Raw genomic sequence first — 16,791 nt, 5'->3', positions numbered from 1 at the left:
GGCAGAGGAGGTGACGTTTGAACTGGATCTTGAAAAATAAGTCAGGGAAAGGAAGGGCATTCCAGGCAGCAGGGAAATGGCACATTTTCATTTTGAGAGAAGTACTGAAAGGGGAGTAGACTGGGAAGAGGAGAGGGGAGATAGGGAACTCTACGAATGTGGTCTCAGGGGTGACATTTCAGGCCTGGCAGACGCCTCTAGCTTCACTCCGCACACCTCGCCATGTGAGGCAGACAGGCCCCCGGCTGTAGTTACTGGAAACAGCTCAGAGCAAGTTGTTTCCCTGCCCCACCCTTCCAGCAGGTATGACAGCCATCGTAGGTGTTATTAATAACATATAATTTAACTGGCCTCTTGTAGACAGAAGGACAGTGAGTCATGCTGCAGGCCTCTGGTTGGGGCACCAGGTGCTGTCGAGCTATAGCACAGAGAACTGCCTTGGTCGTCTCTGCCCTCCAGCACCTTGCACAGACCCTGACACAGGAGGTGGTTGTGTTGAAGATGATCTCTGAGTCCAGGAATGTCTGCCTTCTGGGAGAGTGGGCCCATTTGAAGACATGTTTGGATGGGCAGAGTGCATTTATGCCCCACCTCCACAGGTTAATGGGGCTGACTGCTCCCAGTGGCAAGAACACAGTATCTTGAGAGCTTGCTCAAGTCGCTTCTCCAAACCTTAGTTTCCGTCTCTGTAAAAGGAGGAAATGATAATACTCATCCTAGCAGCCTCTTGGGATGGCTGTAAGAGTCAAAAGAGCTGTCTTCACAAATACACGAGCCACTCTACAAATGTGCTCTGTGCCTGAACGGCCCTTGCTGGCTCTGGAATGGCTGTTCATCTCCTTTAGCTCCCAAGGGAACTGACAAATGTGTGAATTTATAAATGTTTTGCTCTCTCAGGAGTATCTGCATTTTAAAGGAGAAAAAGTAAAGAAGAGGAATCTTAAGAAAGACTATCTAATGGTGGGATTTTGTGCCCTCTGACTTTAAGGAGCCATCTACTGGCCTCACTCTGGGGAGAAGGAAGGTAGCACCCAGAATGCCCCCTGAAGCTAACTAGAATTCCAGAAGCAAGGACTCGGACTTCTTCCTACTTCTGCTCCCATCTCCCACCTCCACAAGGAGCGAAGTTAGTCCATCTCCAGGCGAGCACCCAACCCTAATCTATCCTGGGGTGCTTAGCTCTGCATGTGGCACAACTAGGATGTTCCAGATAGCTGGCAGGGTGGACGCCAGTCCCTTCCTTCAGTCCACCAGCTTCAGCATCAGGAGGGAAGAGGGTGACACAATGTGCTGCTTCTTGGGTCATCTTGCCACCAGCCCCCAAGGCCTCTGGACAACTGTCTACTGCAAACCTCAGGCCACCAGACCCATCTGCAGTTCTGGTGGCTGATAGCTGGGCCCTGGTAAGTGTGGCCCAGTGGGATAGAAGAGAGGAAGAAAAGGGGAAAGCAGTGGTGAGCCCAGTGAGGTCCCTGCCACTCTCATCCTAGGGCTTTAGCTCCAGGCTCTTTCCTGCTTCTCACAGCCCTTCATGACCAGAACCCACCCCCTGCTCCCAACACACACACACATAGGCACAGCCATGGCTCAGTGAGTTCTGAAGAGAGAGTCATGCACCACTCAGGCAAGAACACACGCTTGCAACAGACACAGGGCACCCACATGCAGCTTGCATATTCGCCATGAACATCACTGGCCAACACTAAGAATGAGGAGTCTGGAGGCAGAAGACCTGGTTCCCAGGCCTGGTTTCATCTCCATTAGCTAAAGGTCCTTGGGCAAGTTATTTAACCCAAGTCTCAGTTCTCTCATCTGCAAAATGGGTTGTCATGAGGGATAATGCAGGGTTGGCATAAGAGTCCCTTGAGAATATGAAATATTTGTAAGATGTAAAGCGTGATACTATTTCATAAGATATATATTCACTGGCTTGACATATACCTAGGACTTACTACCCCCTGCCACAGGCTCCCTAAAGCTCACAGGCTTCTTGCCAAGTGCTTTGAAGACCACCTCACAGCCCATGGTACCCAGCGCCAGACCCACATACATTTACACGCTGCCTACTGTATAAATATAGGTTTTATTAATAATGGGTGAAATCCCACAAATACAACTGTCATCTCTGTGTGATGGGGGAGTCCAAGGTAGGGTGAGGGAAGGTAGGGAGATATGTGCACAGGAACAAGGGGGAAAGAGCCCCAAGGGAAGGGAACTCAGAAATAGAATGAGCCTGGACCCACCAGGAAAGCCAGACATGCTCTAGGTTTGTCTGTCACCCTGGTGCCCAGGGCATGCTGCTCTGATGCCCAGGGGCCACCTTGGCTGATGGGAAGAGGGAGGAGATACATGGACAGGAGTTTGAATGAGCAACAAGCAGCTAGGGGAGGGGTGGGGAGTGAGAATGCCAGCTGGACGCACAAAAGAAGGGCCATTGGGTGGCAGTGGCCAAGGCCAATTTATGCCCGTGCTTGTGCTTGTGTTGGGTCCTGAACTCCAGGGATCTAGTGCCCTGTGCCACCCGTGGCTTGGGAGGGAGGAAAGACTAGGGGATAGACACCTGCAGATCCTGGAGACACTGGGCAGCACCAGCCTCATCCTTAGAGTCAAAGTGGGATCCCCAGGAGGAGGTTGGCACTGCCCTCCCAACAGCACCCACCACCATGCCACCATCACTCTTCCTCTGAGGCATAGGGGACAGTGAGTATGTGTAGGGCTGAGATCGCCTGTTCGCATCTATGTGCCTGTAACTCGGGAAAGGGGACGGAGCATTCCAGGACCGTGCGGCAGGAGCAGAGAAAGGAGACTTGAGTCTTCTCCCACTCACCCCCCAGAATAAAGTGCCTTCTCCAGTTCCAGTGGCAGGTGGGAGAGAAACACAGACATTATTGCAGAGGTGCCACCAGGCCCTGCCCCCACCAAAGGTGATGGGATGGGGGACGGGGCATCCCATGGCCCTAGGCCTCTCCCATCCCCAGGACTGGGAGGGATGACCCAGACAGAAAACCCAGCTTCTGTCCCAGCAGATTGTCTAAACCAACAAGGGCCTGAGGTGGGGAGAAGGTGAGGAGGAGGAAGAGACTTCCAGAGTCCTTCCCTGCTCTATTCCAACGTCCAAATGGGATTTCCAGGGGACCTCACCAGGGCCCAGCCCTGGAACCCCAACCTTAGAACAGCCCAGTTTACAAACACTTGTGTAGTGGGGACCCCAAGAGGGGCCACTTTGGTCAGTTGTAAGTGGGGGTCTGGAGAGCCTGGGGCTCCCAGGCAGACAACAGAGGAGGGTGCTGAGGGCAGGAAGGAGGGTGGCAGCCTCCTAGTGGTCTTTGCATGCAGATGTTGGAGAGAGTGGGGAGGAAGCTACAAACTGCATCGACTTGGGAAGACCCCTGGGCATGGCAGGGAGGGCTGGAGCCCCTGATCCCAGGGCCAAGGCTGGGAGCGCAGTCTGAAGTTCACAGCCAGCCTGTGAAGGAGCCAAGAGAGGGGAGGGTGGCTGCACCAGCAACCAGTGCCCGAGTCTACAAGGTTAAAACAGTCCCAAAGGGCTGGGCCTAGGGGCTTCCTGCTGCAGGGGATGGGGTGCAGGCCCGGGCAAGGCTCTATCTCTCCGACTTGACCCGGTAACGGAGTACAAGGTATGCCAGCAGCCGCAGGGCCAGGAAGAAGATGCCCAAGACCAAGAAGTCCATGTAGAGCTTGGCATCCTCCACATCCAGTGCTCGCAGGATACTCTGTGGCTTCTGGAATGGGCAGTGTTCCTCCAAGCAGGTGAGGTCTCCTCGCTCCATGCCATAGATGGTCAGGATGGCACCCTCAAAGCCATACCTAGGCAAGCAGGGGCATCAGGGCAGGATACAGAGCATAGGCTCACTGCTCCCTGGGCAAATGCCAGAGCCCAGCTGCAACTCTCTCATCCCTGGGGGCATGGCCTCCTGCAGGGAGGAACAGGAGCGGATCGTGAGGGAAAGGGCACTGACCTGACGTAGGAGACGTAGGAGCTCCACTGTAGGTAAGTGGGGATGGTCTTGAAGCTGACAAAGAAACCAGAGAACAGGAGGACAGGGATGGCGGTAACCGGGCCCACAAAGGTGGCCACCTGGAGGGGAGGGAAGGGGACCGAGCTGTCACAAGGGTGACCTGACAGACATAGGACTGGGGAGCCGAAGGTTTTCCACAGGCCCATCCCACTCTTTATGCCAGCCCCCGCTTCTTCCCACCAGACCCTGTCCCCTCTCAGGGGTCCCCACCAGCCAGCCCTCCCACCTGGAGGGAGTTGGAGGCAGCTCCGATCAGCAGCCCCAAAGACTGGGCCACCAAGGCTGTGGCAGTAGCCAGGGCTGAGAAGAGCAGGAAGCGGCTGGTCTCCGCTGGCTGGCTTGTCATCCAGTACACGATGCTGCAGTACACCACTGGGCACACCACCTGGGGAGGGGGCACAGGGCTGGGCAGCAGACTGCGAGCCAGGGGCACGGTGGCCAAGACCCTCCACTCTGCCCAGGCAGGACCTCTAGAATGGCTACTCCTAGAGTGTCCATGCCTGGTCCCGCCTCCATGCTGTCTCCTCAGGCTGACACATGTCCTCTTCCTCCCTAGCTCTGTGAACCTCATTCATCTTCCAGTCTCACCTCTTCCATTAGGCCCACTCTGGCTGGTTCAGGCAGGGTGACTTCTCTGTCCTCTGAGCTCCTAAATCCTTCCCATCTGGACCAGCTTATTCCTTATACTGTCAATTAACTCCTTCTACATATGAGAGCATTTTGTCACCCTATGAGCTATCAACTTCTGGAGGGCAGGGACTGAGCCCACTGTGTGCGGTCGTGCAAGTTGTTCCCCGCACAAGGGTGCCCAACCAAGAGGCAACCAGAGGCCAAGGCCCGGCTGTACTCTTCTCACTAAGCCATGCCCCCTGGTACAGTGCCACATCCACCCTGAGGAAGGGGCACCTTTTTCTAATTGGCACAAAGGTGCCCTGTGGATTATTGGTGGCCCTGGTGCTTGGAACAGGGAGGTGGGGGCAACAACAACAAAAAACAGATAACATTTATCTATGTGCCAAGTACTTTACACGTACTAACTCGTTTAATTCTCCCAAACAACCTCAAGGTAGATACTATCGTCATTCCACTTTATAGATGGGGACACTGAAGCAAAGAGAGATTAAGTGACTTGTCCAACATCTTGCAGCTAACAGGCACGGTAAGGCTCCAGAACCACACCATTCTCTATTGCCTCGAATAAGATTTATAGAGTCATTTGTAGGGTTATTATTTTCATCATTTCTGTTTGGTTTGTCAGTTCCTAGACATCAAACCAGTTTGCTAGAACATAAGTTCCACAAAGTCAAGATGATATCTGCCTTTCTCCTTGCTGTATTCCTAGTACCTGGCTCAGAGCCTGGTGCATGGCAGGTACTCACTACCTCTTTGCTAAGTGAGTGGAAGTAATGGGAAGGATGGCAGGGGACCAGGTTGAGGGAGGCAAGCAAGCAAGGATGGAAGGAGAAGACAGGAGGGAGGCAGTGGGCAGGCGGGAGGAGGAGGCTCACCTGAAAGGGCACATCAGCCATGGTCTTGGCCAGGTAATATGCTTTGAGACTGTACCAGTAATTGAGATGCTCCCTCATGAAGACTGCCATCTCTAAGGAGACTGAGGACACAGGCAAATTTGGCACAGCTGGTTGACACCCTGGCCCCTACCCCAGGCCCCAGAACCCATGCCCCACACCCCACGCTGAGGGCAGCGAAGCTCACAGGTGAGCACGGTTGGCATAAGGGCAGCGAACATGAGGAACAACATGGAGAAGAAGAGGCAGCCGGTGTTGTTGAAGACCTTGCTGGCATCGTTGCCGATGTGCAGGTAGAGGAGACCAATGAGCACGCCGATCAACACATGGGACATGAACCGTAGGTGGGTCAGGACCTGTGCGAGGGGGTCATCACGAGGAGAAGGGAGGGGGTCACAGGCTAGGGATGGGCAGGCCACACTGGGGTAGGAGCTCGGAGCTGCCCTCATAGGCTCATAAACCCACAGGTGCATTGGTGTGGCTACTGGGGGAGGGACCCCATTCCCATCCCAGCTGCTGGGATCCTATGTCCCCAAAAGCCAGGCCTATGCCAGCCTCCTCTCCCCCAAATGATGCCTCACCGTGTCCCTGAGGATGGACAAGAAGGTCCTCTTGAAGAGGATGCAGAACTGTGTGAGGGTGCTGGTGGCAAAGGTGTGGCTTTCGATGGGATCCACTTCCTAGGGAGTGGAAATTGGATCAGGTGAGCCTACCCCACCCACCCACTGTGCACCCAGCTCAGTGAATGGGAAAACCTCTGAGGCCTTCCCCAGGGCAGGGGTCCTCCAGGTCTCCTGAAGGAGAATTCCCCACCACTCAGTTGTGTACCTAGAAGCTGGGCTTAGGGGCGTGAATCAGAGCAAGATTCAGAGAGAGACATAAGGAGGGGTAAAAACTTTGGAGGGAGGAGGTAGAAAGGGAGTCAAGGACAACTGTGAGGGCTGCTAGTAGATCAGTCACCTTTCTTCTCTCTAAGCCATAGAAAAACATTTATCCTAAGGGTGGAACACCTTTATGCCACCAGTTTCACAACGATATTATTTAACAGTGATAATAATGATGACAACAACAACAATAACTAACTCTTCCAGTTTTTGAGGGTTATAGTATCTCCTTTAAGGAGGAGACCTGGCACTGAGCAAGCACCAGCTGCACCAGCTACAGTATGTAGAGCCTTACATTATGATCTAATTAGTCCTCCCAATAACCCTGTGAGGTAAGTATCATCACCTCCAGGGTAGAGATGACAGTAAGCCACGATGGCCTCAAGAGCATTGGTCTTGCTTACCCCATGGCAGTGTGCCGGCACTGAGGACAATACACTACAGATGCTCAGTAAGAATTTCCTGAACCAATAAATGAACAAGGAAGCCGAAGCTCAAAGAGGTTACATAACATGCCCAAGGCCACACAGCTGTTACTAGAAGGTCTAGTCCAAGTCCTGGGTTCTTCCTAGTACCCAATGGTTGTGATGCCTCTAGGGGACAGTCTCTTTGGCAGGGCCATTGTCCATGGTCCTGTCTCCCCTCCCTCACTTTGCACTCTCTGCCCTCTCCACCCCTACTCACCGGAGGGCAAGGGGGGCAGGGGGTGAGGACCTCATTCTTCTCAGGGCTGCTCTTCTTCTCAGCCATGGCACAGAGCCCATTCTGCACAGCCCTGAACAGCATGGGGTTCAGGTCTCCATATTCTCCAGAGGCCACCTCAATGACTGGGAGACACAGAGGGGAGGGCTCAGCTAAGGTCTATCCTTCGTTTCCAAGGCAAGCCAGCCCCTTCTTGAGTGTGTGGGGAAGGCAGGTGACAGTGATATTTCTGCCCCCAGGAGGCCGGAGTGCATGACCCAAGCCCCCACGTTTGGCCCACCACCATATCCCAGCCTCTCCCAACAGGCCCCCCACTCACTGAAATCAGCCGGGTTGTGGTAGGTGGGGCAGTGCAAGCCAAGCCCCTTCAGATAGGGGATCAGGTTGGTGACCACACCCTTGAAGATACATTGGCCCTGGCTCAGGATATAGAGCTGAGGTGGAAAGAGAAGGGGGAGGAAAGCATGACCAGTGAACCAGGCAGGCCCCACCAGCACCTCTACTGACCTCCTTCCCTGTCCCCATCACAGGCCAGTGATCTTGGAGGCCCAGAGGCACTTACCTTGTCAAACATCTCGAAGAGCTTGGCACTGGGCTGGTGGATGGTGCAGATGATGGTACGGCCCCCCTGGGCCAGGGACTTCATGAGGGACACCACTTGGAAACAGGAGGCACTGTCCAGACCACTGTCCAGAGAGAGGCCACCATGGAGGTGGGGTGAGGTAGGTGGAACAGCTGCTATGAAGTGGATGGAGCAGGCAAGAAGGGGTTCACTCTGGCCACCCCTGTATCCTGTACACACTGTGTGATTCAGGAATCTGGAGGTACTAAGAAGCCTAGAGCACCGTTCAGTCTAACAAGCATATATTGAGCACCTGTTGAATGCCAGGCACTGGGATTACAATGATGAATAAGTGAGACATAGACTCTGGTCTGGAGGGAGAGAGATAAGCACACAGATCATCTGAGAGAATGTGGAACATGCTGTAGAAACATGGGGTGAAAAAGAGGGGGAGGATTCAGCTCTGCTCTACAAGGGTGTTGGAGGGTAGTCAGAGAAGCTTCCTAAGTGTCTGGAAGAAGAAAGAGCTAAGCCAGGTGAAGGTGGAACGGCAGGCGTGGTGGTGAAGGGCATTCCAGGCAGAAGACACAGCATGTGTAAAGCTTAGAGGCATGGAACACATGGTTCGACTAAGGAATTATAAGCAATTCAATATTATTAGAGCATAAAATACAAGACAGCATGAAGCCAGACGTGAGCCTGGAGAAGTAGGTTCAGACCAGGACCTTGTAAGTCCTCTGACTTTATTCTGAGGGCAAATGGGCCTCATTGCATGTTTTTAAGCAGCGGAGTGAGTATTGCCAGATTTGTCTTTTGGAGGAAGGATTGACCAGGAGAGACTGGAAACAAGGAGATAGGAGTCTGTTGCAGAAATGCAGGCAAGGGTTAATGATGTCCTGAACTTAAGCACTGGCACTAGGGATCAGGGTGGGGCAAATCAGAGATCAAAAAAGGAGGTGGAATCAGCAGGACTTGGTGACTGATTCGCTGTGGGGGAGAAGGTGAGGGAGGCATCAATCACGGAGGACACGGGGCTTTCTGCCTGGATGAAGGATGAGGCTGCTACAGTAGCAGGATTGGTAGGGATGGAGATGAGGAATGAGCCCTTATCTTGGCCCCAGGAGGCTGCAGACACAGGCTCTGGCCTCCAGCAGTGGAGCAGCTGCAGCCTCCAGCCCAGGCTCAGGCTGAGGGGATAGGGCATCCCGGTGGGAGACAAGGGGAAGAACTACCTGGTGGGCTCATCAAAGAACATGACAGGCGGGTTGTTAACCAGCTCCAGGGCGATGGCCAGGCGCTTCCTCTGCCCCCCGGAAAGCAGGGCTGTCCTCGTGTGGGAGCAGGACATCAGGCCCAGTGCCGTCAGGATCTCTGTCACCTGGCCCAGACCCCCCACCCACCCCAGGTCAGCTCCAGAGTCTCTGCTTTCCCCCAGGCACCACTCCAATTTAAATAAACATCTCCCTTAAGTCCATTGTCCCATCCTTGGCCGCCACGCTCCCACTCCCCAGCTCAGGGCCCCAGAACTCAGTAGCACCAGAAAGGGAAGCTGTCTTGCTCCCTCTCCTTCCCCTTCCCCACTCACCAGCTCCTTCTTCACCTCTTGCTTCTCACTCAGCTTCAGGTTAGCAGAGACCTGAGGTCCAGAGAGTAGGTGGGTCAGATATGCGTGGGCGAGGGGCACTGCCTTGACCCCTTAGCCAATGAGAAAGATGAGGACAGCAGACAGAAGCGGGGGCTGGGAGGAGGAGATGGCCATCCAGCCCTCACCATCATGGCTTCCAGCACCGTGAGGTGTGGCAGCAGCATGTCATCCTGCATAATATAACAGGACATCTTGCGGAAGGTCCTCAGTTCCCGTGGCCTCCCGTTGACCAGGATCTGCCCCTTCATTCCAGACTCCCTGCAGGAATATGGGTTGGGGATGGGGGTCAAGGCCGCTTCAGAACCCCCTCTATGCTCCCCATGGGGTCCTTCTTCCCGCGTCCTGCCCCATTCTACCCCAGCCTCGTCCTCACCTGTATCCTGCCAAGATGTTCATGAATGTGGACTTGCCAGCCCCTGAGGGGCCCATGATGCCAATCAGCTCCCGGCGGCAGAATTTACCCGATAGGCACTTGAGGAGGGTCTTATAACCTGCAGTGAAGGAGGGAGGAACTTTCGATCAGGCCACAGTGAACAGAGGCGCCCCAGACTCTTAGGAGCAGCCGTGGCTCCTAAGGTCCCCCTAGAAATGATCACTACTAATGTCAAAGTACCAGAGGCGACAACGCTCTTCTGAAGGCCCTGGGAAAAGCCCTACATCTCATGGATGGGCATGGAGAGAGGGTCAAGGTTATAGAAGACCCTGATCCTCACCTATAAACACAGTGGTCGCTCTCTCCGCACCTCCAGGAAGACTTTCCCAGTGATCAGCCTGAGCTGGCCGACTGTCCTCTGTGTTCCCATAGCACTTGTCATACGCCAGCATGTTTGTTACTTGATGTGCCTGTCAACCATCCGCCTCCCCGAGCCTCTTAGTCAGTGAGCTCCTTGGGGGCAGGGTCTGTGTCTTACTCATCTTTGTAACCTCAGCAGACTGTCTGGCATGTGCTAGATGCTCAATTAGTGTTTGTCCTGAGTGTGTGTTCTCAGAGCTTTTGCTTCATTCTGAAAAAGCCTTTTTTTCGTGCTCTCGCTGCCCATCAGGCTTGTCTCTGCAGACCCTAACATGGCCCAGTCAAATCTCACCTTTCATTCACTCACTGGGAGGTGGCATAGGCATTAAGAGCACGAGTTTGGAGTCAGGTGGATCTAGGTTCAAATTCTGGCTCCACACTTACCAGCTGTGTGACCTCGGGCAAGTTGCTTAACCTCTCTGAGCTCCAGGTCCCTCATCTGTAAAATGAGGACGACAGTACCTATCTCATAGGGTTGTTGTAAAGATTCAATGAGATAATATATGTAAAGCATATGACACAATGCTTGGCACATAGAGTGCATTTTCAAAAGTGACATTTTATTATTAATTCATTTGAAAAATGCTTAATGATATCTACCACATTCCAAGCTCTGTACCAGACAGTGGACAAAAAAATGAGGAAGACACAGTTCCTGCACGCAAGAAGCTCACAGTCTAGGTAAAAAAAATGGAAAACATCTATGATCTGAAGATAAAATAAGGATTATAACACAAATACAAGTAATGTGCCATGAGAATGCAGAAAACAGAATGGATGAGGGCGGAGGAGCAGGGGAAAAATCAGGAATGGCTTCATGGAAGAGGTGGCATTTGAGCTATAACTTGAAGGATGAGCAGCATTCCAAAATGGACAGGGAAGGCAGAGGCTCTGCAGGCTTTGAGAGGAAAAGCTCTGCTCTATAAGAGCGTATACGTAACACAATCCAGGGAGCAGAGGGCAGTGACTCCAGGAGTCGTCTGGTGAGATGGGGCAGGAGAGGGAGGATGAAGCCAGCGAGGCCAGTCTTCCTGCTACGCTTGCAGACCTGCCTCAGTGAGGCAGCAACACCAATCCCCACCAGGTACATTGCTCACTACTACCCTCCTCCGACCCCCACAGAGCCCAGTTCCCTCTCCACTCTCCCTCCTTAGCAGATACAGTGAAGGAATATGATCTTCTGCTCTCTCTCCACAGCACCCACTGGTCCCTCTGGACACATCCGGTCAGGAGGGGGATCAGCTGCTGCCCACTGTGGGGTCCTGATCCCAACAATGGCCTGGACGGTGCTCTACAGTTTACAAAGCTCATGACCTCAGTTGCTGCTACAGCAACATGAATGCGGCAACTAGGGCCCAGGGAGACCAAGTGACTCACCCAAAGTCACACAGCAAGTTCTTTACTGGGTGGGGGGAAGTCATGGGTTCCAGCCCTCTGCCTCAGCCATCATCACTGTCAGTCAGAAAGACGTGTGGCTGGACGCTCCCGCAGAGGCCTTTCAGAGACACTCAAGAGGACCGATTTCTTTTGCAGGGGAAGAAATCGGTAATGAGGAACCTTCCCCTCACTTAATCACAGCCAAGCACGAGATCAAACACTGACGCCTGATACAAATATCATCTTACACTGGCCTTTTGTAATGCATTTTCCCCGATAACATCTCAGCTGAGCTTCACAGCAAGCCTGTGCCACGGATCTTCTTATCAGCCCCGTTTACAGATGAGCAAAGTGAGGCCGAGAGAGGGTAAGCAGTCTGCCAAAACCACATAGCTTACAAGTGGCTAGGAATCCATGTCCTAGGGCGAGGGCTACAGCCACAGCCTACAGCCAGGGCCCCTGCTGTCCCACAGCTGCTTGGCGTGGAAGGGGCCTGCCCGGCTTCGGGATGGAGACACACACCAGAGTTCTAGTTCTGCCTCAGTCAGTGACTCTCTTTCAATTTTGTCAAGTCACTTAATCTTCAGGGCTTCTGTTTCCTCGTTTATAAAATAAGGTTAGTAATATCTCCTCTCAAGGACATAGTAGGGTTATTGTAAATATTAAGTGAGACTGATAATATTTAATAGGAACGGGTTTTGAAAAAACAAGAAAGGTCATATATAATTAGGAGAGACTGGTGACAACTCCATCCCTGGGAAGGGCAGAGATCTCCCTCACTCCGCTCCACACCCAGGGCTCTTTATCCTCCCTGACTACCTCTACTTGCTTTCTGTCCTCCAGAGAAGGGGAGAGGGATTCAAGTGAAAAGAGAAGCCAGAGGAGGACAGAGGACAGAGAAAGGGGCCAGGGACGGAGGAGGCAGCAAAATGGACAGCAGAGCAGAATGGGGCTGGCAAGGTCAAAGGCGGGAAGGACCCGGTGGATGCCAATTTGTGGCTGGTGGGTTGAAGCGAAGAGCTGGCCCATCTAGCCACATTTCTTTTTATCTTCATTTCTCCTTAAAACTGTGAAGAAATGAGGGCTAAGGAAATAACAGCTATCTCCTCACTTCACCCAGAGCTGGTCTCAGGGCCCAGAGGCTGCTTAGGATACGGTGCCGGGCAGGGAGCCAAGATGCCTCAGTTTCCATTGGCTCAGGCCCTGTGACCTTTTGGTCACTCATGGCAGTGAGGGTGGGGAGTGCAGAGACAGCTCATGCTCAGCCCTGCTCTGAAGCACCCCAGACTTCTGTCTTGAACCTCAGAGAACAATGTCCCAGCTCCACCCCTGACCCACACCCAAGCTCTGGGAAAAAAAAAACCCAGTTTCTCTGTTCCCAGCTCAAGCTGCCCACAGCAGGAGATGCAGGGTATGGTCAGGGTTCAAAGGAACCCAGAGCTCCAGACCTGCCCTGATGGGGGAAGACAGGAGAAGACAGGAATGCTGTACCAGGAAGTTAAGAGAGAAAAAAGAAAAACGCCTGGAGAGCTGGAAATCCCTGGCTCCTGGTCCCAGCTCTGCTACATATTAGCTCTGTGACATTGGTCAAGTTACTCAACTTCCCTGGGCCTCAGTTTCCTGATTAGTAACATGGGATGTTATCTATCCTGCCAAACTTTCACCCTCCCTGCTTAGGAAGAATTGGGCAAGAATGAAGTAGGATGACAGGCATGAGAACATCTTTTAAAATTAGCAGCGTTCTATAGGTTCGAGGATATTGCTAACCACTGAGGAAGAACCCCTGCCACACAGCCCCCCACTTTCTCAAACCAGTCCTCAAACGCAGGAATTCTACCTAAAAATAAAGAAAAACTCAAGGACCAGAGGTCATAGTGTCAACTTAGAAGAGGGAAGCTGCAATAACTAACCAAACCTAGTGTCCCACAGTGCTCTCAGGAGCAGGGGAGCACAGACCCTGGCACCTCACTGTGTGCACGATGAGTGAGGGCCTGAGATTTTAGTGTCCCCACAGGGCCCACTGATGCAGGACTTGCAGAACGAGGGACACCCAGGCCTCATATTCCCGAAGAGGCAACTCCTCGGGCCCACCTCCCCACCAGGCTGCTCCCTACCCCGTTTGCGCCAGCAGGGCCCCTCCCGCACGGAATAGGACAGCTCCACGAACTCAATGTCCACGGCTGAGCGCTTGGGGAGGTGGGAGAAGCGCTGGGCTTCCGTGATGTGGTTCTCCACTTTCTTCAGGTGAGCGGTCAGCATCGGGGGCTCCGCCCCGTCCTCCAGCGCCACGGCCATGGCCACAGCCCCGGGTCCTAGTCCACAGCCCACGGCCTCCAGCGCCTTCTCCGCCATCACGCCGCCGGCCTGCAGGGAGATGGCCTGCTCAGTTCGGGGCAGACCCAAGCCCCGGCTCGAAGCTCCTCTGCTTTCTAATGCTGCCCTGCCCCTCCTCCCTGCCTCCTTCGCAGGGCAGATCGCCTGCTGGGAGCACCCTACTTCCCACCGCCCGAGCATCTGCCCTCCCCCGTCCCCCAATCCCGGCGCAGCGACGCTCAGTCCGGACCTCTCCTCGGTCCCAGGCAGCCCCAGCCCCAGCCTGGCCCCAGCCGGCCCCTCGAAGCCCTCAGCCGCAGCCTCCTCCCCGTGGCGGCTCTAATCTCCTTACTCCAGCAGGCCAGAAGCCCCTGGGGACTGGATGATCCGGAGGGACGGGGAGAAAGGAAGGGGCGGCCGGCGAAGGGTAGCAGGGTGAGCGCAGGTTGGACCAGGGGAGGGCGAAGGAAGAGGATGCTCTGGGCCTCCGGCTGCGTCCCCCTCTCCGTCCCTGGGCGCGATACGCTGGCCAGCCCCTCCCGCCGGCGCCCCTGGGCCCGCGCGCCCTAGGCTCTCCCCAAAGACAGGTGCACCGCCCGGACTCAAAACGCCCACCGCCAACTAAGCCCCCCATGGCGGGTTCACCCCGCCCCATCTCCCGCATGCCTGGTCACCTTGACGCGCCCCCGGGCCGGTGCGGGGCCGAGACTCAGCGCTGCCAGGAGCCGGGGATGGAGACTCCGGGCCCTCCTTACCTGCCTCCGGCTGCAGCACCCGCGTCCCAGCTCCCGGTCCCGGCTGCCCGGGCCGGGGCGGGACCGGGGCGGAGCGGGCAGCAGGGGAGGGCCCCCGGCCTCAGTTCAGAGGAGATGACAAGGTTGCGGACAAGCGATTGGGGCGCGCCCCGACTCGGCTCGGCTGCGCACACGCGGTTCCCTGAGCCTGGTCCTCAGAGCCCTGTCCTCCCAAGCCCGCCGGGCGATTGCGCTCTCCTCCCAGCTACTGCTCGCTGGTCCCGCTGTTCTTAAAGGGCTCGCGCCGCCCCGCAGCCCGCAGGGGACAAGGGTGGCAAAGAGGATAGCATCGCCGGCGACGCGGGGGTCGGAGCGGGTGCAGCTGTGGACCAAGGAGTGGGGGGTTGGCGGCGAAGGGCCGACTTGGAGGTGGTGAGGAAAGGAGAACTGAAGTCACTCAGCGGGGACAGGTCCCTGGATTACAGACTAAACAATGGCGTGAGTGTGTGTAGGGGGAGGGGATTGGGGTGCAGATTCCACCACTCTGAGGGATTGTGAAGGTGTTAGCCTGTCTGCACCGCCCACCCCCCTTCAGTTTCCCTCCGTTCTGGCCCTTGAGTTCAGGCTTCCCCCAGGGAATCCCCAAACTAGATAAAAAAGCTTTGAAAGCAAGAGTCTGGGACATCCTCCTCCCCCTCTCGTGCAGGCTCCCCACACTGCCCGTCTCTAAGGGGGAGGAGACTAGTTAAGAAGGGACAGAGGGTGACTGCTTTGGGGGAGCTTGCAGACAGCTCCAAGGTTAAAGGGGTACCCAGAGCCCAGCCTGCTCCGACTGTAGAAATCTTTATTCTGCCAGGCAAATTCCTCTCTTTAAGACAGGCACAAGCCTAATGCTGGAGGCACATGTATGCCTGGGCCTGCACAGGGCTCAGACACTGTCTTTGGCATCTTCTCATACACATGTGGATTCTCTTCCTCACCCCACAAGCCTTCCAGCATAGGTCCCCAGAGCACTCTTGGGCTTTCCCCTGCTCTGCCCCTTTCTCAGGCAATTCCTCTTGCCTGTCCCAGCCCCAGTCTTCAAGGGGTAAGTAGGTTAACCAGTTGAGACACGTGACCTGAGCTTTTAAGTTCCCACCTGTCACACAGCTGAGATGGATGGGAGGGGAGGCTGCTGCTGCTGAGACTTCTCCTTACTGCAGCAGCTGAGAGGTTACTAGCAGTCAAACCTCTCCCCCGCTCATCCCTCCCTCCTCCAGCCTCTCACAGCCTGGAGGCTGGCGGCCCCTGCAGGATATCTCCTGGCCCCATCTTGTCACTGTCAGGTGTATGTGGGTTTTGGATCCAGCCTTCCCTTCTTTCTCCCCTCCCATGTCACTGGTGCATGAATGGTGCCACATCACCACCATTCCTCAGGATCAATGTTCCCCTTCTCCAGATGGACGCTACATTCCCCAAGTTAACCTCCAATGCTCTACTATAGACTCCCCATCCCCAACAGCTGCATTTATTGAGCAACTACTATGGACCAGGCGTTATCTCATTCAATCCTCACAATATCCCTATGAGGCAGGCATTACAAATCTTCTTAGAGATAAAGAAACTGAGGCATATGGAAGTGAAGCAATGTGCCCAAGAGGACACATTCCTCTTGGTATGTGGTAGAGACAGCAGAGGAGGGCTTGAACCCTAAAGTCCTTGCTTTTATCTATTCTGCTAGGGGGACTCTCAGAACCCTATTCCCAATGGACTGTCTCCCTCCATTTTCTAGACAGGCTCTTCATTCTCCCAAGATAAGCTCCATATCTTAATGACACCCCCCTCCATTCCCTGGCATACAACTTTCCAATTCTCAGAAAAATTCCCCCCTTTCTTAGGAACACCCTGTCCCCCATTCCTCAGGTCAGGTTTCCCCATCTTCAGAGGCCAACATTTCCAAGTCTTTTATCAGCTTTCCACACTGTGGGATCCACACCCCATGTCCCAGAGCAGAGGTCCTCAGCCTTGGCTGAAAGTTACCACCACTTGGGGGACTTTCAAAAGATGTCTAGGTAATGTGCCAAACCAGTTAATTCTGACCTCTAAGGTGGGACCCAGTATTAGTATTCTTAAAAGCTCGCCAGCTGGTCTCACTGCCTAGGCAATGTTGAGCTGCTGCCCTAGATGAACCTTCCATTCCCTAGGTTAGCACGCCTGCTGTGCACCCACTAAAGGC

At 54.4% G+C, this 16,791-nt stretch overlaps 1 protein-coding gene across 6 annotated transcripts; it reads right to left on the bottom strand.

The window, feature by feature from the left end:
• Positions 1 to 2,064: 2,064 nt before the first annotated feature.
• On the bottom strand, positions 2,065 to 15,294 carry ABCG4 (ATP binding cassette subfamily G member 4). 6 transcript variants are annotated; one of them, XM_070272875.1, is made up of 16 exons: positions 14,517 to 15,071; positions 13,644 to 13,893; positions 10,537 to 10,591; positions 9,733 to 9,850; positions 9,485 to 9,617; positions 9,300 to 9,350; positions 8,947 to 9,092; positions 7,715 to 7,838; positions 7,472 to 7,586; positions 7,135 to 7,277; positions 6,148 to 6,246; positions 5,754 to 5,922; positions 5,549 to 5,649; positions 4,267 to 4,425; positions 3,981 to 4,099; positions 2,065 to 3,828 (listed from the first exon to the last, which is right to left on the bottom strand). In XM_070272875.1, the coding sequence occupies exons 3-16, from the start codon at positions 10,589 to 10,591 to the stop codon at positions 3,603 to 3,605; spliced, it is 1,758 nt and encodes a 585-aa protein (XP_070128976.1). In that variant the 5' UTR covers positions 13,644 to 13,893; positions 14,517 to 15,071; the 3' UTR covers positions 2,065 to 3,602. The 6 variants fall into 6 exon arrangements, with proteins under 6 accessions (XP_070128976.1, XP_070128977.1, XP_001917470.2 ...); XM_070272876.1 differs by having other exon boundaries at positions 14,598 to 14,839; XM_001917435.6 differs by lacking the exon at positions 10,537 to 10,591 and having other exon boundaries at positions 14,517 to 15,294.
• Between the last annotated feature and the right edge of the window lie 1,497 nt (positions 15,295 to 16,791).

Source organism: Equus caballus, chromosome 7 (genome assembly GCF_041296265.1).
Source record: "Equus caballus isolate H_3958 breed thoroughbred chromosome 7, TB-T2T, whole genome shotgun sequence".
In the NCBI taxonomy this organism is placed as follows: Eukaryota; Metazoa; Chordata; class Mammalia; order Perissodactyla; family Equidae; genus Equus; species Equus caballus.
Note: the sequence above shows the minus strand (reverse complement) of the source record. Positions and strands in the feature narration are given on the sequence as shown.

Coding starts and splice junctions, on each gene's coding strand:
- ABCG4 (XM_001917435.6), bottom strand. CDS start 13,881: ATGGCGGAGAAGGCGCTGGAGGCCGTGGGCTGTGGACTAGGACCCGGG. Junction 9,851..13,643: donor GCCCTGCTGGCGCAAACGGG/GTAGGGAGCAGC, acceptor CCTTCACTGCAG/GTTATAAGACCCTCCTCAAG. Junction 3,829..3,980: donor TCCTACGTCTCCTACGTCAG/GTCAGTGCCCTT, acceptor CTGCTTGCCTAG/GTATGGCTTTGAGGGTGCCA.